This window comes from Haliotis asinina, chromosome 11 (assembly GCF_037392515.1).
Source record: "Haliotis asinina isolate JCU_RB_2024 chromosome 11, JCU_Hal_asi_v2, whole genome shotgun sequence".
NCBI classification, from domain to species: domain Eukaryota; kingdom Metazoa; phylum Mollusca; class Gastropoda; order Lepetellida; family Haliotidae; genus Haliotis; species Haliotis asinina.
Window position 1 is genome coordinate 399127 of NC_090290.1, and position 27958 is coordinate 427084.

The following is a 27958-nucleotide window of genomic DNA, read 5'->3' on the forward strand; positions in this document are numbered from 1 at the left end:
CCCCATGCACAGCACTACACACCACCACATCTTTGGCCGTGAATGTCCGGGGTAGAATAGGCCTTCAGTAACCCATGGTTGCCATAAATGGCGAATATGCTTGTCGAAAGAGGCGACTAACGGGAACGGGTGGTCAGGCTCTCCGACTTGGTTGAAACATGTCACCGTTTCCCAGTGGCGCAGGTCGATGCTAATGTTGCTCGTCACTGGATTATTTACAGATCGCCGCCATATAGCTGGAATATTGCTGAGTGCGGCGTAGACTTCATGTCTTCAAACAATACTTTCACTTATGGCTGACAGTAAACATTCTAGTTTCATCAGCACAAAATGTAAGGTTGCTTCAGAGACAAATTTATTTCAGTTAGATTTGCGATTGCACTTGGAGAAAGTAAACATGGAACGGTACCGAGTAGATATAGTCCTCATTACATTTAATGACCAGCATTTACACAATCTGTTATAATATAATATATTTCACAGGATCATGTCACATCTAAATCTGGATAATGAAACGAAAACAAACAATGTGTGGATTCGGAAGAGGTTTTGCGTGCTAATTGTAAAAACAAATAAGATTACACTGGTTACACTGGGGTCTATACGGTAAAGGCGACTGGTTACACTGGGGTCTATACGGTAAAGGCGGCTGGTTACACTGGAGTCTATACGGTAAAGGCGGCTGGTTACACTTGAGTCTATACGGTAAAGGCAGCTGGTTACATTGGGGTCTATACGGTAAAGACGGCGTTGATCCACAGGAGCGTCCCAAGAAACCCAAGTAGAGACACATCTGCACGGTGGATTCCTAGAAACGATATGAGACCACACAAGGCTAGAACTGACAACTGAAACTGCATTTTCAGATGTCATTATTAACATTTCGATTTTTATATAAATAAATCGATTAAATCACAAGAAAATGAAAAAGAATATAGGCATTCTTTTTATCCAGTGTACACAGATGGTGAAGCCAAGATGTCCAATTACCTGCCCTTGACCTTGGCGCCAGTTTGTTAACAGTGTCAATGACGGCCTGGGTAGTCTTCCCGGCGAACTGGATCATCTTGTCGGTGACCCGGCTCATGTCATCACAAGAGCTGTGGAAGCAGGTTTTCATGTAACCCCGAAAGTTGGCTGTAACAAAAGATTGTATTTCATTGAGGATCGAATATGATGGGAAACGTTCAAAAGGATCTTTGTAGGTCATCCACAACAAAATGTCACAGTGACTATTATGTCAGCATGTTTATGAAAACATGAACGATATTTCACCACGTCAAGGAGTGTCTGGTTTCAAGTATTATCTATCGTACATGAACTTGGTGGGCTAGTCTAGTGGATGAAGCGTTCGCTTGTCACACCGAAGGCCCAGGTTCGAGTCACCACACGGGGACGCTTCTTGAAGACCATTTCTGGTATCCACCGCCGTAATATTGTTCGAATATTGCTACAAACGGCATAAAACCATACTCACTCACTCAGTTATGTTACTACGTGTATCAATGTAGAGATACTCAGTGGCTGGAGAGCCTGAAGTGAGTCAGTGAATTTAGTTTTATGCCGCATTCGGCAATATTCCAGCTATATGTAATTTATCGGGTCTGGATCAGATCTGCGCTGTGCGCAATTAGGAACCGATGACATGTGTTAACCAAGTCAGAGAGCCTGACCACCCGATACCGTTAGTTCCCTCTTACGACAGGCATAGTCGCCTTTTGTGGCAGGCATGGATTGCTGAAGACGGGTCAGAACCTATACCTCTAAACACAAGGTCACTGACAGCTGGGTACCACATACATCGTATGCTACAAAAATACACCCACACCATTATGGACATGGAACCGACCATTCCACCGAGTGTAACCACCCAGTCAGTGCACTCCTTCTAAGGCCGGATATAGATACCTCCGAACCTACTTGTACCTAGATTCCCAAAGCATTCATATGTACTATGTATATATATATGTCGGCCACGGGTGCGTATACACTTTAACGTCCTGACGCGAGCCTTACACGGCCACAACCTTCACTACAAGACATTTCATTGTTCCAATGCCGAACTAATTTTCCTACTAAATCACGGCGGTATACAAGTAATCGAGACTGGACCAGACATTTCAGTGAATAACTTCAAACGTACCATTTGTTTGTTTGTTTTTTAATACCAAACTCGGCAGTAGTCTTCCAATATTCTGGCGGCGGTTTGTAAATAATAGAGAGTGGACCTGACAGTCCCGTGGTCAACAACATGAGCATCGGTCAACGCGTTTTTGGGAGGCGATGACATGTGCCAATGAAATCAGCTGGTCTGACCACCAAATCCCGGCAGTCACCTCTACGACAAATATGGGTTGCTGAAGACCAGTTGTAACCCTCGTTTTAACACTATTGCCAGTGAGTAAGAAAACTCCCTATAATGAAGGCATATTCGTTGGTTTCACATTAATCTTCTGCCGGACTTCCGCTATGGTCGTATGTTTTGATGGTGTAAATACACTCACAGCAAAATGATTAAATAATAATTATTTACATGTGACGACTGTTCAAAGCTGACTAAATACATCGATTTGCATAGGCTTTTCAGTTATGAATGTCCAATTTTGGTTCCAGCTGCACCAGAAATGTTTCTTTTGTTAGTTGTGAAAAGGGAATGTGCGGGAAGGACGGTGGTGGTGAGATGTGTTTATATAAGTACTTATTGACATAAATAAAGCTATTTATTTCACTACTCCCGGTCTTTGGTTCATGAAAGAATAAGGATAAGATAAATATAAGCATATGACATAAAACTATATATTTGTTTTGATTTCGTTTTCTTTAAAGTGTGTTTACACTATCGGTAAAGCATGTGATGAAGATTACAGTACTGCAAGACAAGTTCTTACCAGTGTCTGTGATGAAGATTACAGTACTGTAAGACAAGTTCTCACCAGTGTCTGTGATGAATATTACAGTACTGCAAGACATGTTCTTACCAGTGTCTGTGATGAAGATGGACGGGATACCACGGCTCCAGAAGGTTCTGTGGTCACTTCTCATTAGGTCCGAGTACCGACTGATGTCGCTGACCGTGACGGTTGACTCAGTTAAGCTGGATATATCAATTTTCTCCACGCCAAACTCAGACTGACCCAGCGCATTGTAAGACTGGATGAATTTATTGAGTACATCTCTGTCAAAGGGGCGTCCGATGACTGCCAGGAAATCTCCCTTGTTGTTGTTTGAGGCGATACTGCTCACAACGTTTGGAAACAGCTGAAACAAATTCATTAATGAGAAACAGCTTTGATGTAGCCAGTGGTTAATGCGTTCGCTTGTGACGACAACGAAGACCCAGGTTCGATTCCCCACGTAGAGTACAATGATATGAAGCCCATTTCCGGTGTCTCGCGCTGTGATATTGCTGGAATGTTATTCACATATCGATGGCAGCACATATTACGGTCAACATTTGAGTGTGACAACAAGAAATACAATGCTGGCTACATTTAAGGAAGTGGTCATTTGTGCACATACTGGTTAGAAACAAATCATGCGAAATTTTGTTTGAGAACCGCGAGACAGAAAGTTGTTTATTTTGTCTAAAAAAGAGTAAACTGACCAAAAAGACACTGTCGTTTCACGTGTTCATTCTGGCATTAAGGCTACTCAATGGCGTACGGAAGAAACTTTTATAATAAAGGTTTTTTTATTGCAGCTTACCGCCACGGATATTGTATGTCCTACCAAAAAGCATTTTCTTTATAAGGTTCCGAAATTTTACTACCCTAGTCTGTCCTGCATGGAGCAAAGAAATGTCCACTGATTCTGAAATCGAGGTCTATCAACATCAATGCCACCTTAACTATGATAATTTCTTCCTTAATTTCGAAAGCCAATACCTGAAAACCGCAACTGTCCGATTCTGTAAAGCTCAAATACAAGTAATTGCAATTGCATGTACAGGATGCAACACAATCCCGAGGTTTTGGTTGGAAATGTAAACATGAGGACAAGGAAAAAACCGAGGGCCGGAATCATATCATATAAATCGGAGGAAAAGACGGCAAATTTATCAGAGTGGATCATATAAACCGTCTATGATCGATAATTAGATGATCAAGCAATGAAACTACATAACAGTAACCGAAGCAGTAGTGAAATCTATGTAATGACAGTTGGCCTAGCTATAACATTTAACATAAAAACCTGAAGCGTGCTACTCACTATATATTTAGTCATATCTTGCTTTTCCCAGAATAACCGCATTTGAGGGTTTTTTTTGTTTTGGAGGGACAGGTTATAGTTTAAATCTGTCTGTAAATCTGACCAAACAATCCAGTGACCAACAGCATGAACATCGATCTTGGCAACCAACTGTGCGAGCCTGACCACCTCATCCCCTTAGTCGGCTGTTACGACAAGCAAAGTCGCCTTTTATAGCAAGCATGGGTTGCTGAAGGGCTATTCTATTCCGGACCTTCACGGGTTCGCAAACATAACGTCTGAAGTTTATATGTGAAGATAATACACAACTAACTACCCAAAGTACAAGCCTGTAATTTCAAATCTACCATTTGTTGAACTAAAATATTACTGAGTCAAATCCAGCAGGTAGACTCTGCGATTCCTGGCTGTCGTTGAAGTTCATTATTGTGTCCATGACAATGACGCCGGCGGTTGTTGGTGGCGTTGACCAGTATGAGTTCACCCATTCATTCATAAAGCTCTCACTTCCGCAGCCAAGACTCGTGCAAGCCCTGTCTGTGGACGAGTATTTGCAAACAGAAGTATATTTAGCGTCACATCTTTTGGGAATTGGAAATGTTACCTTGAAAGCATGCTTAAATATTAGATGAGTGAATTGTGTCTGCCACTACTTTTAACGGTATTTAGAGTACAGTATCCTCTGAATCGTTAAATTAGAAAAGACTGGAAGTGAAGACAACACTGCGGTGAAACCAACAGTTATGGTGAAGAATCATAATTAACTTTTTGTAAAGACAGAGAATGAAGTGAAGATATGGTCAATAGCAACACTTTCTCCAATTGGTTGAAATGTTATTTTGAAATCACTATTATTTGCAAAATGAAACCATTTATTTTCCTCAATTCCATCACCCCATACGAAATAATAAATAAATTTCAACAACCCTGTTTCAAATTTGTATGGAAAGATAAAACAGATGTATTAATTTTGCTATGCAATCTGAATATTGAGGAATTGGTGTCACACTAATTAAGAACATTATTAATGCACACAAAATAACATGGATAAAGAGATCATATTCCTGTAGCTGCAAATGGAAAGCATTAGTTGAAAATTGTATAAGAAACCCTTTTTGTGATTTTATTAAATGTAATCTCTGCATGGGAACCACATTTACAAAAGCAATATAAGACACTAATCTCGAATGGTATGTTAAATCAAAGTATTAATCATATATATGCATATATGGGAATGCCCTCCAAAGCATTCAGTTTGAAACAGGAGGGAATTGGTTGTTGTCTAAGTAAGATTCACTCTCCCCGCGCGAACCGTGTTTTGATTGTTATATCATACTACTGGACACTGTTATAGCTAGGAGCAGCGTGTATTGTACGAGCTAAATCCCCGGACTACCTCATGAACCTGCAGCAACCAAGTGTATTCGTCTACATTCCTTGCCCCGTCTACTGGTCACAAACGCGTTAGTTTATTCCGCAGGCTTATCTCATATGTGTAAAGAAGTAGTTCTTCGATTTTTCTAACAACGGCTTATGCGTTGTTTTCTTTCTTTTGAAGTGTAAAACCTTCGTTCTAACCTTCGTTCAGCAAGAAGTCGAATGCAACAAACACCACAGTGAAGTCTCTTGGAATCTTTGCGAGGTGTTGGGCTGCCTGCAACATGCCCACAACACCAGCTCCGTTTGAATCCACTCCTGAAACAGTGAGTATAGGTTTACACCGCAATTTCCCCACAATATCACGGTTGGGACACAAGCAATGACCTTCGCACAATGTACCTATGGGGAATCGAACCCGGGCTTCAGCATGACGCGCCAACGCTTTAATCACTAGGTTAGCCCAGCGCCCCTCTCCTTGATGAAGAAGAAGTGGTAAAGAACAGTCTCAGTTCTCTGGGCAATACCCATCCCCAGTCTGAAAGGCGTAGTCAAAGTAAAGCAAATGAAGAATTAGGTCCGTGTGTTGTGAGGGAACTGGATATTTGACATCTTTTACTCGGCTATAATACTTCCGTACACGACAATGCAGTTACAATGGCCCTTTCACCTTACACCTTTATTTTGTACGCCAGTCCGTCCATACCTGGGGTGTCTCTCGCAGTATCGTAATGAGCAGCCACACCTACTACTCGGTCCTGGTCGGTTCTGAAATACTTTCCTTTCGAGACACCTATCACGTTCTTGCCTTTAACCTGAAATATTGAAAGTGAGTCATCAGTTACATAGGAAAACCAAGACAACTCCGGGAATAACTGTAAACTCAATGGCAAAGGCAATGAAATCGAAACTCCAGAATACTGTTTGGGCATTACTCAACAGGACATCATTCTATAATTCAACCAATTCTATAATACATTTAAGAAGTAAAGATTGGTGGCTTGAAAGACCTACCATCGAGATACCCGTAGAAAATGTGTGAGTGTGGGTCTCCAAGCCATACCCAGTGAACTGCTCCAAGATGAAATTCTTTGCCTGCTCTTTGTACTTGGAGCCTGAGACATGGTTCCGTGACTGGGAGAAGTGGCTTTGGATGGTGGTCTTCATCCAGGCCGTGTCTACATCTGTTGTTCCGTGCACTGACCCTATATGTACACAGGTAAGTCATGTACTACATCTGTTGGGTCATCCACGACCATTTCAAAGATCATAGCTTTTTGGAACGAGAGCGGAATTGATTTTCCAGTAGTTTGAGAAATGCGAGCGATCGGACATTAGATTTTAGCTAATGTTAAAATTGATTCATATAATGTACTCCTATAGGTACATGCATTTGAATATGTTGCTAATGCATTTACAACAATAACTATAAATTATGATCTACTTTCTACCTTTCAAGCGATATAAAGTTTGTGTCCTTGATTTACTTGAATAATCAGTATTTTGTTTCAGTGACTAACATTCGCATGCTTTCATTGTCACAACGTTTTGGTCTCCTAATGGCTTAGAAACACGTACGAGACTTCTTAAGATATACATGATGACATTTACATGAAAGCAGCAGATTAACTGAGACCATTACACTCCGAGTTTGTACATGTCAACTCGAGATAAATAACTTGTGATATACGCTGCCAGAAGTAGAGATTGTGTGTGTTTTGCGTGTATACTTATCATAATTGTGCGAACGTGAAGGTGAAGTAGCATCCTTGTTTCTAGAATTGTCCGTGAGAACATTAGTAGAGGTCGGAATGAAAACTCGGAGTGGAAAGTCGATGGTATAATGGTCTGCGACAGCGTCATACTACGTTACGCTAAAAGATGCTACTCTTTAACCATACAACAGCCCCTACCTGAAAGTAACAATAAACCTCATTTTACACCAATGTTCCTTTAAGCATATATTATGGGATACTGGACGCTATGGTTATCTATTCCTCTCAATGCTATTCTTGAACCCAGTCGACAGGACATCAGCATAATGACATCCACACATAAAACTTGCAAAATGTATTCAACAAGTCGGATTTATGTGTAATTTGAATTATGCAAGGGGTACATTAATTCTCAGCCTTCTCAGTAAATGGTCTTGAGTTAGTCTGTGTAACTTGAAACATTTCTATTTTTTTTTATAATTTGATCAACATTTGTCTTCTTTCGTTGATTTCGTGGTCGATGATTTTCGAATGATGTTCTGACAAGGGGCGATATTATTAAATGTCAGTATGTCAATTTCATAATATTGTTATGAGTCTATCGTCACAAAAAGGAAACGTCTCCATGATGAAACCAGCTTTAGTTGAAGAATGTTTTGTTATTGGATTTCTTTAAAAAATGGAATGACGGAATACAAAAATAGTCATCTTTGTATGATTGTATTTCACTCAAAATCGACGTTTACCGTAGACAATAAAATGGCCGTCTCTGCTTCTACAAGTAGGAGCCAAATTGAAAACAATTCTGTTGCCTCAAAAAAGAAACAGAGCTTTCTAAGTACAAATTCTACCTGCTAGTTTTTCACATTGTTTGAAATCGCCATGTCGTTTGTGTTTTTTTAAGAATTTGCACAAGTGCAACCAAATACTGCAAAATGTAACCTGATACTTATGCCTTCTTGCAGACTGTGCATGTTCATACTGTGTTCATCTGGGGAACAGACTAGCTTGGAGCAATGACAAAACTGATATTGACTTAAAGAGTGACCCTGTTTCTTCAGTTTTATGAAAGTAATATAAAATGATCATGCCAGGCCCAGAAGAAGTTTGTTGTAATGATGCTGTGAATCACCGACAGTAAAACCAAAAGTAATAGATAATTATATATTGCGTAGGAGGTGCAACCTGTTTTTGAGATAGATTTTCTTTCCCATAATTGAGCCCCGCAATATATGATTATGTGTTGTCGAGTTTGGGGGCTAATTCGTTGAGATCTGAATTTGGATTTCTTGACGACAATGTCAAGCACTTACAGTTGTTACGCATGTGCAGAAAATTGAAACTACACGTTCTTAATGGGAGATCGGGGTCGGACCATAAAGGGGAGTTTCCGTTCATAGGTTGCCGAGGGATCAGTTTAGTGGATTACTGCATAGTGTCAACCCATATCCATAATAAATCTAAAAACTAAAAAAACGGACTCTCATCATCCCCCAGTAACAAAAAGCAAAAAAAAGGACAAAAAGCAACCTGTGACAAGAGTATAAGTAACGAAATTGCTAACGCTGCGAAAAGTAAGTTGTAAAGACTTCTGGAAATCAGTATAAGAGACATTGTGAAACTAACTCTGCACCTGCACGCATTGTTTCGGTTAAGAATTCACCGTGACAAACGATGTAAGCCATCAACCTTTTGTTCATTCAAATAAGTCTTATGGTCAGCATGAACACTCTGCTTGAAATCTTCCATCAACACAAACCGTCTCAAACCATCAAAATCTGTGACCTCCTTAGACCCGCAACACCTATCAAACTCTGTTTCCTTCTCTCTAGCAAACTCTACAAAAGTCCCAGTGCCCCTTTTGTGAGCATTTCTGAATTTCTGACGATAAGCCCCAGGCACTAACTCGTAAGCTTTCAAAAGTGTACTCTTGACAAGATCATAATCTGAGATTTGTCGTACTGACAAAGCTGAATAAGCATCCTGAGCTTTACCCTTCAAAACAGTTTGCAATAGCATAGTCCATGACTCCCTAGGCCACTTGAGATATTCAGCGACTTTCTCAAAATGTAGAAAGTATTTGTCTACTTCTTTCTCATTAAAAGGGGGTACAAGTCTAGCATGCCTTGCAATCTCAAAAGTGGAAGAAGGGTTTTCTCAGGAGGATTTTCAAGTTTTTTTCAGAGCAATTTCTTTGTCAATTTGCAATTTCTTCAATTCTAATTCCTTTCTATTTCTTTTTCTATTTCCTTGTCCATCTCAAACCTTTTCATTTCCATCTTTTTCAGTTCTTCTTGTTTTCTTTTTTCTTCTTTTTGAATTTGTAACTGAATTTCAAGTTTCGCTATTTCTAATTGGTCCGAACATTCCTCCCTCACCATTTCCAAAACATCATCTTCAAAAACTCCCACATCAATTTAATGATTCAACACAATTTTCAAAATCTGAAATTGCTTCATTGCAGGTTTGGCATCAAGTTTGAGATGTGAAGAAAATTGCAATAAGTCTGACATCCTCAACGGACTAATTGTCTCAGAGTCAGGGGACAATACAAACTTCTCAAGTTCAAACACCAATTTGCTGGTTCAACAATTAACTTGTTGCAAAATTGCAAACAATTGGAATATATTTCACAAATGGTCCCAAATATCAAATGTATTCTATCCCGGACGAGCCCCCAATTTTGTTAAGAATTTACCGTGACAAACGACGTAAGAAATCCCCCTGTGAACCAGCAAAACAGAACAAAGACAAGTCATAAACGTTCAAATAATATTATTATGCAACGAGAGCAAGGTATACAAAGTCACAAGTCAATTTCACAATGCTGATTACACAAAAAGTCATACAATTTAAGAGAGACAAAATCTAAGTCAATGGGTCACAAAAATACAATATATCCAACTCGCCAAAGTCTCAGTACGAGAGGTAATCAACTATGCAGAATGTCAACACAGCGATCTGTGTGACAGCAGATAATATAGGTCAGGCATTGACGGGTTTTTAAGTGTTGGCCTTGATGTAATGCCAGCAAATATGAATGAGTGTGTGTCGCCCTCCACACAGCAACCAGCCTTTTTGTATACATGTGTTCTAAGTGATTTCCCGAAAGTTCGGGCACACATGATTATCGTCAACACTGTAGAATGCCCTCGAATAAGTCTCCCGGAAGTAAACACGTAGAAAATTAGGAGCAGATAAATTCCGGAAAACCATAATCCTAAAAGTGTTGACCAGCTATTAAAACGAAATGTGACCCATCATATTTAATATTCAAAACACTAAATGTTGTGACCCAATAATAATTATTATTGAATTAATAACAAAATATACAGAAAACACACACTCGTAACAACATATCGACCAATACATGGTTTGATTATCTTAGGGATCTCCTAAACCCCCAATTAACTGAAAATTTGCAATTTGACAAAGATGTCAAAGAGTTCTTAGACAGTCATGATGTTGGAAGCTGCAACGAGTGTAGAAACTGTGATGATCTGTTAGGTACCGAGATCTCTGACGAAGTGAGTGAGTGAGTGAGTGAGTTTAGTTTTACGCATCACTCAGCAATATTCCAGCTATATGGCGGCGGTTTGTTAATAATCGAGTCTGGACCAGACTATCCAGTGATCAACAACGTGAGCATCGATCTGCGCAATTGGGAACCGATGACATGTGTCAACCAAGTAAGCGAGTCTGACTAGCCGATCCCGTTAGTCGCCTCTTACGGCAAGCATAGTCGCCTTTTATGGCAAGCATGGATTGCTGAAGACCTTTTCTACCCCCGGGACCTTCACGAAGATATATTGAATTCAATGAAACATCTTAAGAGGGGTAAATCCCCTGCTGCGGACGGTATTCCCACAGAAGCTCTGAAAGAGTCATGTTCATTACTATTGCCATTTAACAAACGGTTCTTCAATGAAATATTGAACAAAGGAAACGTTCAGAATCATGGCATATGGGTTTGATTGTGTCCTTATATAAAACTGGAAACAGGAATGATCCGAATAACTACAGGTGGATTGCCCTTCTTGATATTCTTAGTAAGGTATTTATGTACATACTATGATCATGCATTAAAATTTGGGTCACCTCACAAGACCTGATATCCCATTCACAGGCGGCATTTAGGGAAGATTATAGCACAATTGACCAAATATTTATTTTCAACTCCTCAATACATAAATATATCAGAAAGGATCGCGGCAAATTTTATTGTATTTTCGTCGATTACCAGAAAGCTTTCGACACAGTGTATAGAAACAAATTTCTTTCAGTTCTCCTAAATAATGGCCTACATGGCAAAATGATTACGTTGCTTCGTAGTACGTATTACAAATGTTAAATGTTATTGTATGGAGCAGAAATCTTGGGGACAGTGTATCGACAAAACAATGAAAAGGTGCACTTACATTTTTGTAAATTTGTCTTTCAAACAGCGTCCTGTTGTTACTGCTCACGCACAAAAGCTAACTTAGCTGAGTGTGGCCGACATCCACTTCATGTAAATTATAAAACTAGAATATTATCGTATTGGTTTACGGCTACTGAGACAGCCTGACTGTCGAAATTAAAAAAAATCGTATCTTATGTTAAAATGTCTAGATACCAATTGGGGCTCAGCAGTGCTAGAGTTATTGTTCCAGCATGGCCTGTCTTATGCTTGGTTTAACCAAGGTAGGTAATAATGAATTGTTTCATGAGTATATTTAAACAAAGATGTAAAGATATTTATTATCAAGAGTGGACAGCTTCCGTAAATGCTTCCTATTATTTGCAGACTTATTCAACCTATAAACTTCATATAATGCCGGAAACCTACTTACGAGTATTACATTCTGTTCATTTGCGTAGAGCGCTGACGAAATTGAGTATCGCTGGTCTTATCATGCAATTATATAGAAGACTATAGGAGAAGTGCACACACCGCAACTGTGCGCTTAAAAATACTGATGGAGGGGACTGTTCCGCAATTGGCATGTGTCAACAATAAGATAGAAAGCAAATATCATGTATTACTAGAATGTCATTGTATGACGATGTACGAAAAATATATCTACCATGCTATTATTACACCAACCCAAATCCTCGTAAGTTTATAGCTCTTTTGAATTCAAAATCAGCTAGTATACTGGTACGTTTTGTTGTGAATTGTACAAAATAATGCAGTCACGTACAGATCATGTATAAATTAAATTAAGTTATAAATGTCGATGTATTATTGGCCTCATGGCCATTCATACAATAAAATCTTCTGTCTGGCTGTCTGTCTCAAATACTTACAGAGCCTGACATTTCTTTTTTTAAGTTGGCAAAGGCAATTTTTCATACTGTATGTAACAGGAACACATCACCATCAGACACTTCAGCAAACAGCAACAATCCGTGGAAGTTCAGTAGACTAATTTCATATTATGTCATTGCTCCAAACCCAGGAAAGGATATCAAAGTAAGATCTTTCTATTTACTTGAATTCTAGCAGAATATGTGGCCTGTTGAATTTCACCAGAGAACACATAATTCTTACATGTATATGGTCTCAGTTTTCATCAAATGATAACAAAGTGTTTGAGGTATTTTCAACAAAATACTGTATAGAAACAAAATGCACAAAATAGTGTGAAACGTCTATCCATATATCTTATGGTATAGTTGTGTTAGATAATTATGCAAAATTGTTAGTTTTCTACATCACTGAAAGACAGAAATTGCACAATGCTCAAAAGTTGAATACATGTGGTGACTGTTCACAGTGTAAGCCTCCTAAAATACAACACGATGCTCTTTGGTCTTGAAACACCATGACCCCTGTCGAGGCTGGAAGCGGGGACTCTTCCTGGTTGTACATAAATACGACAATGTTTATGATGATTGATTGATTGTTGTTGTTGTTGTTGGTCCACCGCAGTTTGATCCCTTTCGCGATTTTGATGCCAACGCTGTCCGTTATTTTAGCTGAGCTAGACTTATTGACCAACGTAGAATTCTCCGGCATATTTTCCAGGACGTTGACCACGCAGTCGAGTTCCGACACCACCTGCAATGCCATGTTTTGCATCCCGTGTTTACTTGAGATCGTGAGGGCTATTTTACGTGATAGTATCTGGACGACCATGCTTCGTCTATGCGTATAGACGTAAGCCAAGATCAGCGTCCTGTTGTTGACGACTTTGGTCAGATAGTGGCCTTTGTTTTCCGTGAACGTGTAGGGAGACCTGAGCTTGAGGGTGAAAATCCTGTCGATCTGAATTAGCATGAGCACACATTTGTCATTGTTGGTGTGTACGGCGTGTCTCAAACAACGACCGTCCTCTCGACTTCGTCCAGGTCGAACAGCTTGCCACCGAACGCTGCGACGGTAATCCATTCGTCCATGTCGTTGCAGATGAGGTCCTACCACGTGTTGCTGTTTGCTCCTCCAACATCTACGACACTGACTTGGGCACTGATATTGCCAGCGGGCTCTTCAACGCATTTGTTCAACGCTACCAGAACGCGAAGATGCAGCCAGGGTTTGACGTGCTCCATGATGCTGAGGTAGTCGATTTTGACCGGTTTGAGTGTTTTCATCTAACACCGAGAGTTGGAGTTTCGTGAGGGTGACCCACATTAATTTCTTGTATGCTAAGAGAACGATTCATTTATTTGTTTCTATTTTCAAGGACACTGCTATTAACAGCATGGAAGGGCGTTCATCTTGAACATTGTCTGTTGTGAGCAGCTGATTGAGATGGATGTACTGTCTGCAATACAGCACAAAGGTGGGTAGTTTCGTACCTGTAACGGTGGTTTGCAGTGGTATGTCATTCTGCGGCAACCCCTGGCCAGAGACCAACTGAATCTCAAGTTGGTTTTGTTCTTATTTGAAAGCAGGACGTCCCGTTTGAGTCGTTCATTCTTGAGGAGTGTGATCAATAACCTGTATGATCGTGCATGTGGCCATGCTGAGCTAGCAGGTGCAAACGCATTCTGGCATCATCGGTAAAATGATGGATTACGATGCACAGAAGCAGTTAGTGGTGAATGTCGAGGATGCCTTGCCAGACCGGTGGATTTACCGATGGTCATGCAGTGATACCAAGACACGTTGCAATATACCCGGTCGAAAGTGGACTTAATGTTGTGGGTGAGGTTGTACATGACTCTGAGCGACATGCAACTGACAGTGGTGGGCTATAACAATGAAATTGTCATGGCGATCTGCGATCAAAAGTTTGGGATCAATCCCAGGTTCACGACGCACCACTCATGCATACCAATGAAACAGGTATAGTAAAACCACCCCCAGCTCAGAGCCAAGCATTCGACCATCGCTGACATTGCTATCAACACAAAAACATCAAAAACACATATACCATAAAAATGGCACTCGTGGTCGGGGGAATCACCGTCGGAATGTGTCTTACTTTGTTAAAAATTCTTAGGCGGTGACGTACAACAGACGGGCCATGCTGACCATGGTCGTCCACAGGTCTAGGATGAGCCACATGAGCGTTTTCAACAAGAAGCCCAGTAACCAAATATCAGTTAACCATCAAAATGTCACTCCAAAAACCTCAGTCAAATGCTAGCACCGAGTACATCACCCAATCCGACTCTGTCCCCTAGACCATCAATACCTCGGTGCTACGCATACAAGAATCATTGGAAAAATATAGCCACATGGGCTCTGGTTGGGTTGTGAATACCACCAACACTGTTTATCTCGACACAGTGAATTACCAACCACTCAAAGGATAGTCACTCCCTGTGCCCAAACATTTCAGATAAATGCGCCGTCATTATCCAAAGGGAATGACATTAATAATTATTGCTCAGTGGTAGTGTTCATACCAGCCTTGCACGAACCAAAAGGGAATCCACAGCATTCCATCTACGACATGAGACTTCTGGAGACTTCTGCGTTTTGACTTCACAGGTGTAGAATGCCTCACACCAAAAAACATGGCACCGTCAACGTGTTTGGTCACGAATGCAGTAAAATCATTGTGCACCGAATCAGTCTCATGTCATAATGCACAATCAATCTAATTCTGATCGAAAAAGATGACAAGTATCACTACACGCCGAACCGACTGTTGTATGGTCAGTCAGTGGACGCATGGAGACAAAAAATAACTGTGAACAGTACCTACATAGCTTCATGCTAGCTGACCTACTGGGAGGATTGCCGTCACCTAGCAGAGACTGTGATCACAATTCACATGCCCAACGACAACAAGAAAAATTCATCCACCAGAAACAACAAATACCAGAGCCTTACGAGTGGGTATCAAATAGTAATGGGCAGGGAACCTATCGTATATTAGTGTTCTAGCTACATATTCCCGGTAGGATCACATAGCTGGATACATTTCTTCAGTGGCAGTGCCTTGTAGAAGAGCTATACCCCCTAGTGAATGTGAAAAATGGACAAGGTTGAATGTAGAACAGTAATAAAGTTTCTTATCCTGGAGGGCAACACGGCCAAGCAGGTTGAAGAGAGACTCATTGCTGTTTACAAGCAGTCTTCCCCTTCTGGTAAGATCAAATGTTGAGTGAAAGAGTTTCAGAGAGGAAGAGGGAGCTTAGATGATGATCAACTAGTGATAGGAAATCGTTGTATCACCCTGCATGAACAAAAGAGTAGGTTTGGTGAGATCCAAAATGTATTCCATAAAAAACACACCGTGAAAGGTGAAAGGGGTCAAGAAATATGTGGTGAAACACCACATCAAACACACACTCTTCAAAGAAGCTCTAGAGATCTGTTCCATAAAGGCACGTTTAATGAGAAGAGGCAAGCACACAATCTATGGCCTCACTCTCAAGATCTTGCTGTCACCCTTGGTTACCAAATGATGGATTTCGAAAGATGGCATATACATACATAGCTGTGGATACCAACAGGTATCGATGCATTGGGAGTTTCCAAGACTCCTGAATAAAGGACACCCCACTCGATGTGTAGAGGCCTAGGCAGACTACTGAATGAACGATAACGTGTATACATAATGGAGAAGGTTTACTACTGCCTTCGGGGTTACTGGATAGGTGTGGCTGCCATCCTGAAGCATGTCCCTGAGGATACCACCAAAGCTTGGCTCAAAATACAAGCCATCTGCCGGCTCGATCATAAATCCCAAGAAGTAAGTTTGACATTTCCATACACAATTGTGCCATCGACCCAACCTCCTGTTTCTCCAACACAACCGGATGAGGAACAAAATATATAAGTACCTCCTCTCCATCGTGGATGTGGCCAGTCGCTCCATGGGAGCAGAGCTGTTAGTGACCAAAGGTTTGAGTCAAGTCCTTAGATCTATGAAGGCGGTCACTTGACCTGGCTGACCGACTTTCAAGTTAATCCCAGATGCGAGTTGATGTGAGCTGTGTTGCAGCTGTTATCAAAGCACAACATCCAGGTGAGACGAGGCGTGTCAGGAGCTCACCGAAGCCAAGCCACTGTCAAAGGATTTAACACGACTTTAGTGTTTGTTAGGACATCAGTATGCCCAAGAGATGGTCAACCCTAAAAAACAATCGCCGGAATGGATGGCACACTTGGTATCGGCGATCAACAATGAGGTCACTCAGTTCCTCAATAAAAGATCTGGCGAAGCCATTCGAATGAAATCCATGATGACTGAATTGATTGCACCATCGCATAGTGGCAAAGAGAAAAACACTACCAGACTGGGTCATTGTGAAGTATCTACATCAGTCCTGTGAACTCGAAGGAAGGTGTAAACGTCGTGCCACAGACCACGTATGGTCTATGACAATGTTCCGCGTCAACCAAGTGAATATCAAAGATGGTGAAATGGCTTTGTATCATTTGAAAGACGGACAGGGTAATGGATTCATCCGAAAGGAGTTGATGATCATCCCTCACGACACAGTATTACCCCTTCTTATTAAAGATTTGTGTGTCTCTCATTATCAGCATGTGGAGATTGATTGAGAAATGGTTGTTCAGACATGCCTGGCTGGACGTAAATGGCCTCGATATTTACTCTCCTCTGCGTCGGTTCATCAGTCGAGCTAAATTTGCCAGCCTGTAAATAGACATTTAAACCAACGGGTCTAGGGTTGGCGAGCTCGGTGGTACAACCACGGATGTCTCTAACGCAACCCTCGCTGTTTTGTACAGGGGCTGAAGAGGCTTTGTTCCACAAAAATAGCCTTAGAAGGGGAATGGAATAGAACCCCACTATATAACTATTAAATCATGTCCAAATACATCACGAAGATGAAAGCACTTTGCAGTTTTGAATTCAGTTTGAAATTTGCTTTTCTGTTATTCTCATTGTAGGGAGGGCACATTTACTGAAAATGACATGCATCATAAATATCGCCAGTTTTGACATATTACTAAATCACCATTCAAGGCGTTTTGCAAATTAATGAACAGATGGCTATTAGCAAACAAAATCCTATTTCTGTATGTTTTACCAACTTGCTGGTTCTGACTGTTTTTTTCTGAGTGTGTAGCTTCAGAGATGCCACAATACCTTCCAGCTAAACTGTCGTTTAGCATATAAAGTATGAATCGAAACAAGAAGAAAAGAGAACAAATTAAATCAATTACTTACATTTCAGTCAATGTTAGCTGGTACCTAAAGTGCCACAAAGGCCAAATGATTGTTAGTCTTAACAAATGATATTTGCCTGGTCCAAAAAGACAGCGAATTCTGCAGCAGGCAATACCCTGTCACTAGTTGCACATTAGTTGCACACTAGTTGCACACTAGTTTGCCTAGTGTGTACTAGATTGTTTAGTCTGCACTAGTGTGCACTAGTTTTCCATATGGACAATTGTGCCAATGTAGCTATGTACTGCAACCAAAATACCTCCGAAAAGACAACTATCGGAAGACCAAGTGGAAGAGATTCACAAGATATGTGGAAAAGTACCAGCACAAGAAACAAGACAATGATTTGGTAACGGTTCCAATCGACTACGCAAAACATGGAATGCGGTCACGGAACCATCTACCAACACTACAAGAGTGAAAGCTCCAAATCCGGTGTCAATCCCAGCACGGACGCATTGCCCTCAGCCATCTTGTCTGCTAGCAAGACATCTACTGATGCGTATTGCCTGCAACCATCCTGCCTCCGAGTGAGCCATCTACTGACAGGGTATTGTCTGCTGCCTACTGCGCCCAGCATCCAGGACTTCTACAACCGCTTGGGGAGGCTCGAGGCTCGTGTGGAGCAAACTGCGGCGATGTCAGTTCATGTGGAGCAAACCACAAATACATTGCAGGCTGCTGCAAGACTGGACAAGGAAGAGCTCCAAGAGGATATGGAAAAAGTCGAGAAGAATATAGAAGACATCGAGGAGGAACAAGAAGAGACCCATCTGGATATCCAGAAGGTGCGGCAGATGCTAGAAATAGCCCAAAGGTGAACCTACCCTTCGCTATCTGCTGTTTTTCTCTGGAAGGTCTTCCACAAGACCTGGAAGCACAGCACAGCACAGCACCACACCGGTCTGTGAGATGGAGATGACACCAGCAACACCAAACATAGGAACCCCTTCCACATGGAGTAGAAAAAAAATATTGTACACACAATTCGAAATATATACTGTGCTGTGTATACATCTCGAACATGCATATTGTATACAGCAGAGGAAATCCACCTCGCTTCCCATTCGATCAGTTCCAAAACTGCCCTAGCAAACAAACCCAGTGTGGAACACAATTCCTTGCAAGATCTGGAACATATTGCAAAGAAAATAGAAACTTCTACCATACTTGGACATATTTCTCCCGAAACAGCTAGGAAGTGGAAGAACTGGTCTCTCGGTTGTTTGTATGCAAGATTTTGTTCTGTATTTCTACTGGTCATGTTGTTGTGTAGACCTTGCAATTTCTAGTGTACAGTATCTATTGTTCTTTTTTTGTGGGCGGTTCTTTTCAGTCTGCTGATGGAGCAGAGAATTGGAGTTTTGCTGTTTTGAAGAGTATCGTATTCTCCAAGCCGTTCGATTTCTTTTTCTAGATAGAATCCACATACGGGTACATGTACGTCTGTTGTTTCTTCTCCATCTACAGTTGGAACCAGCCACAGTATGGTTCTCTGGTTTCCACTTTGGTTGGATTTGTTTCTTCTATTGCATTTTGGCGTGGTCTTTCGAGATCTTGTATTGCAGATTATGTAGCAAGTGCTAGATGAACAGATTCTTCCATAGCATCTGGCAATGATATGAGAGACACTGGATTCCAACAGATCGAAATACCATTTTCTGTTTTGAAACTTCTGCTAGGCTCTATGCGGAAAGAAATTACTCCATTGGGAGTCCAGTGCGTAGTTCGCCCCACCTATCGCATGTCTCAAATTGGTTGCATGCTAAAAGAATTCGTTCTAAACCTTTGTTTGCCCAAATTGCTATTGGTTCACCATTGTTTTCCACAAGCAGTCTGTAGGAAGTCTTGCTGGAGTCCCATTTGGATTTCTGTATGTGCCATCCGAGAATGGAATAGGTTTTCTTTTCCAAAAGACAAGACAGGCGGATTGTGCTAGAGAGGGAGAGATCGTTTGCGACTATTTCCAGCACATTTTTCAAAATCTCTGCATAGCGTTTTGGTAGCGACGATCTCTTCGAGGCAATGGACTTCCTCCGTACATTTATCTTCATTCTGTTTGTATTCCTCTCTCATCGACTCCAGGCATCTCTACGCCATTCTTCTGCATTGGCAGAATCTCTTCCAATCGTCTTTCACGATCTCTTGTCAACCCGCATAGTATAGTACGACCAACCACGATTTCCGGTATCCCTCTATCTCGTATTTCGAAGTTTCTACACCAATGGCATTTTTGGTCTTTTTTTTTCATTCGAAAGCAACATGTTTGTTTGGAGGTAGCATTGTATCTGGATTTGGACTTTGGGGATGTAGCTGTGTCGGCCTACGACTTTGAGATAGTATAGTTCTTGTATGGGGACCTTTCATGTAGCATCGTAGTGGTCCTATTTCTACTCCTGTAGCTGTCTGCAAGCATCATCCAACGGTCTAGACATTTCGATAGATTCTCCCACTGTTTTGCTGGTGGTTGTACAACGAATAGGTTTTCCCCCGAGAACAGCTCTAGTGCTTCGTCCACCAAATTGTTTGCCTTTGCGGTGTTGGTTCTATGTGCGTACAAAGAGACCTCTATGCGGTGTTGGTTCTATGTGCATACAAAGAGACCTCTATGCGGTGTTGGTTCTATGTGCATACAAAGAGACCTCTATGCGGTGTTGGTTCTATGTGCGTACAAAGAGACCTCTATGCGGTGTTGGTTCTATGCGCGTATAAAGAGACCTCTATGCGAGTACAACCCCTAGTCTGGACATCTGGATGGAGAAAGGATTTCCGCAGGTGTTAATTGGAACAATCTGCATAGGCAGCCAAATGGCCACTGATGTGTTCTCGTACTTCTCTGGCTTCGATATTGGAAACGACCTTGTTGCAGATTTTTGTTTGCATGGTATAGCCATTCCAGGTTTCAACTCAAGTAAAGACGTGATTGCCTACACTCCTTATATTGTCCAGGATGGTGGGTCCCTCGCAGTCCATGCCTGTTGCAAAATCTCTTTGGTTTCGAAAGTCATGTATCCTTTGGAGGTATTCCATGAGACACTTTCTATCTAGGGTGCCAGAGAAATCCCTTGTATAGTTGACAGAATACAGACCATAGCCATGTGTCCAAAACAAATCGTTCGAATTTGGAAATATTGGCTTGTATTCGCTCTATAGGTATTTCTGAGACATCCACTTTTGCTATGAATATTCTGAATATTGGGTGGTCCACATGTAGAGATTCCCATTGTGTCTTTGTTGCACTGTTGGTTTCTTTCTCGATCCTTCGTACAGTGCTCTGTATTGCAGAGGGCGCACCTATGGCATATTGTAGTGTATATACGATTTTGGTTTGCATATAGCCCTCCTCTTGCTTGAGAACCGTGAAGGTCCCGGGGTAGAATAGGCCTTCAGCAACCCATGCTTGCCATAAAAGGTGACTATGCTTGTCGTAAGAGGCGTCTGACGGGATTGGGTGGTCAGACTAGCTGACTTGGTTGACACATGTCATCGGTTCCCCATTGCGCAGATCGATGCTCATGTTGTTGATCACTGGATTGTCTGGTCCAGGCTCGATTATTTACAGACCGTCGCCATATAGCTGGAATATTGCTAAGTGCGACGTAAAACTAAACTCACTCACTCACTCCTCTTGCTTGAAACATTCCCGTACTGCAATCGTTATATTGGAAACTACAATAGATGTCTTTTCGCCGACAATAGCCAAATACGTATATATCATCCACAAATGTAGGTAGGCCTTCCAGTGGTTGGAGGTTTGTTTTCCTATATTGCCATTGAGATAGCCTACATGGGCAATGTCTGGTAGAAGATTGCTTCCCACAGTAGTTTCCAGTAGGGGGTGGTATGCCACCGCTTTTTCAACTCACAAGCCCATATTTTTAAAAGTTGCTTCGATTGCCATATAAATGTAGATAGGTTGCTGTATACCTACTTGGGCACCAAATATCTAATTGAAAAATCTCGAAATGTTGGGCTCTTTTTTCCATTGCATTGGGGTTGCAGAAACTCATAGTACCCTACACATTTTAAGACTCCAATAAAGTTAGTAACTCAGACTTCCTCATAGGAGAATACCCCCGCATACCACGTTCACATGCTCGCTTTTTCAACTCACTTACTGTAGCCATGTCACAGGGTTCATACTATATGTGAATCATTTCTCTAATTGATTGTCACTTTATTGATCGCGTGCGCATTGTGTGACCCGGCTGTCAGCCAGTATCGATCGATTCACATTTAGACATTTTTTGTTTAGTCTAGTGAATAGGCCAGCCCACAGCAGTCAGCTGTGGGTTTGTGTGAAGGAAGACGGATGGTGTCTGTATTTTCAGAGTTTGTGAAGAAAGGGGTCTAGATTGTGTTAGTGATATTATATAGGTTATATATTGGAAGTGATTTAGAACCCCCATTACTTATGCTACTCGAAACAATTGGGCACATCCAAAAGTATGTTTTATCATGAAATTCCCTAACACTGTCCAAGGTCTTCTGCAATAATCCAGGGGAAGAGAGTGGAAGGGTGTCAAACATGTTCGAGTGAAAAATCTTCTATTTTGTGCAACCATCTTGAATTTTTCGGACAGTGACTCTAAAATGGGACACCCTCCAAAAAAGCTATTCCCCAGCATGTGCACTTTGCAAAGATACATGCTTAGGTCCGGCATGTAACAATCAATCTCAAAATTGGACCTAAGTCGCTGCACTAAACATATCTTTTTTGTATAGTCGGTTTCTCCGATAAACAAACCAGTGTCAGCAGCATGGGGGATTGTCAGCCTTCTCGGAGATAAAGGTGTACATGAGAAATATAATGTTCGTACATGTGCACAAAATACCACGCTTGCCGTGACGTTTAGGTCACAGGGTTGACACAACTGCAGTAATAGACTGCAGTAATAAATCACCTGAACGGCTTAATGAGTTACACCTGTGAAAATTTGAGTGCGCCCGTACTCATCTACCTAGGGCGTGGGTGTTCCAGAAATCGGTTATTTACAGATATGACGGAGATGAATATTGCAGATATGAAGGACCAGAGAGTGTCATATGTCAGAAGATGTACAACCTGTAAAATATCATGAAACGTTTTAAACAAACATGTCTCCTCTAGATGTCAGGGCCAAATTCTCCGAGTTCACCGAAGGCCGGTTATTGCAACGCTAAATATGTAAAATACTCTTCATGAATATGTCAGCCAGTTATGACTGTCTCAACTGTTACATTGTTCTTCACATTCAGATACACGCCGTTCATATATTAGCATGCTTGTATGAACAACAGACTGTCGGAGTGCTTCCACGGTTTGGCGTACTTTAGTAATGTTGATACTGGCAATAGAGTGGTATTGTTGAGTTATGTCATATGCTACCTGAACACCCGCAGTATGGAATTAGGGTACTGAAAGGTTTCTAAGTTTTGCACCAGGAAAAGAGTACAACTACCAATTTCAGATACAGAAAAACGTTGCCATGAAAAATGCAAGATATAGTTTATTTAGAAATCTAAAACTACCGAAAGGCACCGTTTTTCACCACCCGACCTAACTATGTGCCCTGTTTAGTGAGAAACCATTAAACGGTTTCAGAGTTCTGCTACTGAAAAATTGCGTTCGGAAATCCACAGAAGACTAAACTCAACATATAATTTTGATTGTAGACAGATAACTCATTCAATATGAAAATGAGCGCCGGGTGGACCTGAGATCCCTGAAGCTGGGAAAATTTAGACTTCCTCCATTAAGACTTTAGGGATTGCAGAGAGGGCTCGGCAGTATGGAAAATAATGGTTGAAGGACTGGGAGACAGACCAGGGAATTTATTGATGAAAAAATACCGAGCCACATTTCATGAAATAGTCTGAAACAAATGTGCCAATTGTCTCCTCTGAGTGATCGACTGTTTATATGTATGTGGAGAAACACATTTTGTCATATGAATATGAAATATTCGTTTTTTCCAGAAACTACACAACAAGAGGCAAAGTGACACCATCCATTTCCGTCTGTCTGTCCCATAGACCATTCGAAATGGACCAGGACACGCACATTTCACCTGAACCAGGCCACGTACATTTCATCTCCACCCCCTAGGACACATACATTCTACATCGACCATCCTACAGCCAAAGTATTTCGCTTTTAACCATTTTCCCGACCCATGCAGATTATCACTGTGGCGTGTTTCAAACGCATACAGATTGGTCGTGTCTGTCACTTTCACAAACTGAATCAAAGATATTTTGCCCCATTAAACTTTTATTAAGAAAGTCAGCGTTTATAATAGTGACCACTCGCCATTTGTCAGGCGACTTACTGGCTGTAATTGACCACTAGCCATCTGTTCATTGGCACAGGACACGTACATTACACCTGACCCCCAGGACACTTACATTTCACCTCACTCACTCACCCCCCATCTCTGCAGCAACTGACTGGCTGCAATTGACCACTAGCCATCTGTTCGGCGGCTGACCGAGAATACATCTTTAACTTTTTGTCTCTAAGACCCATAAATTGTATTTGACAGTTCGTGTGAGTTAGACATGGTAGCTAACGTCACTGACCAAGGTTACTGGTTTCGGGATGGCTTATAACTGGCAACAGTGGTACCACTTGTAATTCTTTTAAGTCGTGACTGTGACACAATGACATTAAAAAGTAAAGTATATAACACCTGCGATGGAGAATTCAACACAGTAAGGCAGGATAAGCTTGACCTTGACTCTATCATCACAAGGGATACAGAAGGGAGGATCTTCACCTTTTACCAAGTATTTGTGAGTAGGTCAGTTTGTGACTGAAAGGAATGTAGGGTTTTATTTCCTCAATTCATTGAAACCTATTTGAGTGTCTCACTTCTTCTGCATCAGATTACAGATGTAAGTTCTAAGCTTTATAATCAGAGTTAGAATAAAGAAGTGGTGTCACAGATTTGTTGAGTGCTGCCGTAGCAGCAAAATAGGTATTGATGTTAGCAGACATGCATGCGTGGTTGGGTAACCAACAAAGACCGATATCGAATTGGCCAGTAGAAAGGTCATTAATGTCTATTAAAAGTGGAAATTAAAAACGGGTGTTTATTAGATACGTTTCAATAGCCGGAAGACAAGAAAGAGAATCAGAATAGATTATATATTGTTCATGGTTAGAATGTTTGCGAACGTATGTATTAGCTGAAAAATAGAGCTGCTATCCGGTGTCCATAAGATATGGTTCTGGATCCAAGGACTGTGACACAAGCTATTGCGCCACCGTCCTACTTCAGAGGATGGGCATCACTTAAATAAAAGAAAATAACCATTGGATTTTCAACAATGATGGGATTTCACAGAAAGGTACACAGGGTACAAACGGGAAGATTAGAGAAAGAAATTTACATAATAGGGAGGAAACTAGTGTGGAAATATGTTTGGGGAATCGATTGATTTGTTTTACAATTCAAAACGCGTATGGCCAGCCTCAATGTCTCTGATCAAACATATTTGGTGAACATGTTTAAATATGCTACGAGAACACTGGGAAAAAAAGTTCACATTTACAAGCTTGTAAATCTTTTGTAAAGATGGTGTTTATAAGACATTTACAATTTTGGAAAGATGATGTTTACAAGACATTTACAATTTGTAAAGATCCACAAGGGGAGATAACTGGTGGGCGATGGTAAAACGGTCTGCAAGGCCTCAAATTCACACCTAATAAATCCCAAAGGCTAATAACAGTTTGACCCCTCGACATAAATAATGAGGTAATTGGGGCGTGAAATAAGAGTGGGACAGACCACTGTTCAGTGGACAGGGGTCACTCTGTTAGGGGTAGGATGCTGATGCTCGTACTACAGTGTTCGGTGGAGTGAAGATGCGTGGGTGTTCCTTTCACTATGCGCAAGCTGTTTAGAAAAGAATTCCGACTGTGTCCCACTTATTTTGAGTTTGGGAACAGTGAATAACAATAACCATAAACAATATCACCTTGTCACCTTTGATAAAATGCTGAATGATAGAGATTGTGTTGTGATAACATAACACATGACAGTATATGTTGCTATGAATCATGTGGTCAATCCAACCTTTACCAATAGAACCAGTGATACAGATGGGATAGATCGATCACCTTTTGAAATATTTCACAATCATATTTGATTTTTTGTTGTTTCTGTTGATTCTTCCTTCCTGTGGTCAGCCCAGCAACAATCCACCATAATGCCATAAAAGCATTGAGGCATGAAGTCCCATAAGCCGAATGAACTGTACCTAACTGACTAATTTTAGGCTTCGTGGGACTACACCTGTTGTACATGGGCTAGTTAACACATACTGCTATATTTAACATAATAAACAATAACCTTCAGGAATGGAACCCCATGACAGAAATGTGCCCTGGACATATAACAGGTTGGAGGTTGGCATGGGAGGTTAAAGTAACTTGTTCGAAAAGCCCATCCCAACGTTTTCGAGATGATAAATTTCACGTTGGACACAAATTAATAAACTGAACACGGTGCAGCATAGTGCTGGCCAGACACTGCTCCCAAAGAAAGAAACATCAAGACCTCCAGAGAGAACTGCCCACCCAGGAACATAGGGCATTATTGATATAATGGGGCATGGTGGGCGAGCTAAGGCGCCAGGCTACTGATCCAGCGAGGTTCAGGTTTCGGGATCGAGCCAACCTGTGACCGGGTGTAAAACACCTTGGAGTCAACTTTGTGTGCAGACTCTCTGAGTGTTGTGACAACCCCTATTGTACACTACACAACCCTGTGCACTTAAAAGAACCCACGAATGCGTTGGTATATGATGGTGGCCACATGAACACGTACATACACCTAGTTGAGGGTACAGCAACGTGTAGTAAACTTGGACAAAGTGCTGTGACTATGTGTCCCAGTCCACCCAGCTGTCAACTGGGTACCTCGTTAGGATGAGAGAGCCACAATAAACTCGGTGCGCCTAGTGGCAGCAAGAGTTGTATACTCCCCAGGGAGTTGAGATTAAAATACGATGTGCTGTTGAGATTGACATCCGTGGATCTAGGGAAAATATTTTAGCGCCTAGAGAAATTGCCTTGCAGTTTGATTTGTGCGCTATACAAGAAGACTTATAATAATAATAATATGTTGTATTATTTTGATAGGTATCTCATGGAACGAAACTTTCTAAAAGGTCACATAAAAAAGGAAAACACTGCAGATTCTGATACCTTTCGGTATGCAGTTACCGAAACAAATCATAACAATGCCAATTCAACCTATAAAGAAAAAAAACGCGATGAAAAAAACCTGCGAATTCGGAGTTCAAACGATTTGCTTAATTTCCCCCAGCGCTGGGGGAAGTAGTTGTTTCAACAGTTGTGCTGCGCTGCGCCCATAACGCATGCGCAGTGAACAGGGTCGCGGAGCTTGAAACAGTATGCATGCCCGGAGTATGAGTTTAATCTTGGTTGTGTACACAAACAAGTAAATAATCTACTCGTTACATAAAAAACATGTTGATTGTAAGAAGCAGCCTCTGTCACAGAGAAAGCTTAATGTCTAGTTTATTGACACCTATATGTATGGCTACCTGTCTGCAAAAGACAATATGCAACACACAGCTTCAATCATTGACCACATGCAATTTAAACTTAACACCTATCAGGCTATACGCCATAAACAAAATAAATTGATTGATGACTCATGCACCCGAGTCCTGTCTCTGCCACATTATGTAATTAAGCAGGTGTGATACTGGTACATATGACATGTTTTTGTATGAAATATAATCTTCCTCTTTCTTGTTGCAATCTGATAATTCCTTCCCGAAGGTTAATAGTATCTAGTCTAAGTTTGACACTGTCTACTTGTTTTGGGATAATTTAATTCGCATGAAAGACGGGAGTATTATAAAAGTGAAACAAATTCCGCATTATAGAATACCATTTTCATCAACAGTGCAGTATTGACAATGGAGCACTATCAAGTGATCATCAACTTTATTTCAATGTTATGATATGCTAAATTCCTTGTTCAAGCCTCATAAACCAAATTCAGCACATTACAACTTTCACCACCTAAACAACCCATTCCTCGGCGCATTATCGCG

The 27958-nt window shown here is 41.1% G+C and overlaps 1 protein-coding gene across 4 annotated transcripts in view; it reads right to left on the reverse strand.

The window, feature by feature from the left end:
- Nucleotides 1–338: 338 nt before the first annotated feature.
- The window catches only part of LOC137255923 (uncharacterized protein YfbL-like), an 84123-nt gene continuing 56503 nt past the window's right edge, over nucleotides 339–27958 (reverse strand). For 3 of the 4 annotated variants that reach the window (XM_067793518.1, XM_067793519.1, XM_067793520.1), the window contains exons 2-8: nucleotides 6601–6791; nucleotides 6293–6401; nucleotides 5788–5904; nucleotides 4580–4746; nucleotides 2979–3258; nucleotides 991–1137; nucleotides 339–808 (exon numbers count right to left, since the gene is read on the reverse strand). In XM_067793518.1, the coding sequence (XP_067649619.1) occupies nucleotides 732–808; nucleotides 991–1137; nucleotides 2979–3258; nucleotides 4580–4746; nucleotides 5788–5904; nucleotides 6293–6401; nucleotides 6601–6791 (1088 nt within the window). In that variant the 3' untranslated portion in view covers nucleotides 339–731. The remainder of the gene's footprint in view (nucleotides 809–990; nucleotides 1138–2978; nucleotides 3259–4579; nucleotides 4747–5787; nucleotides 5905–6292; nucleotides 6402–6600; nucleotides 6792–27958) is intronic. The other variant, XM_067793521.1, reaches the window with a different exon arrangement.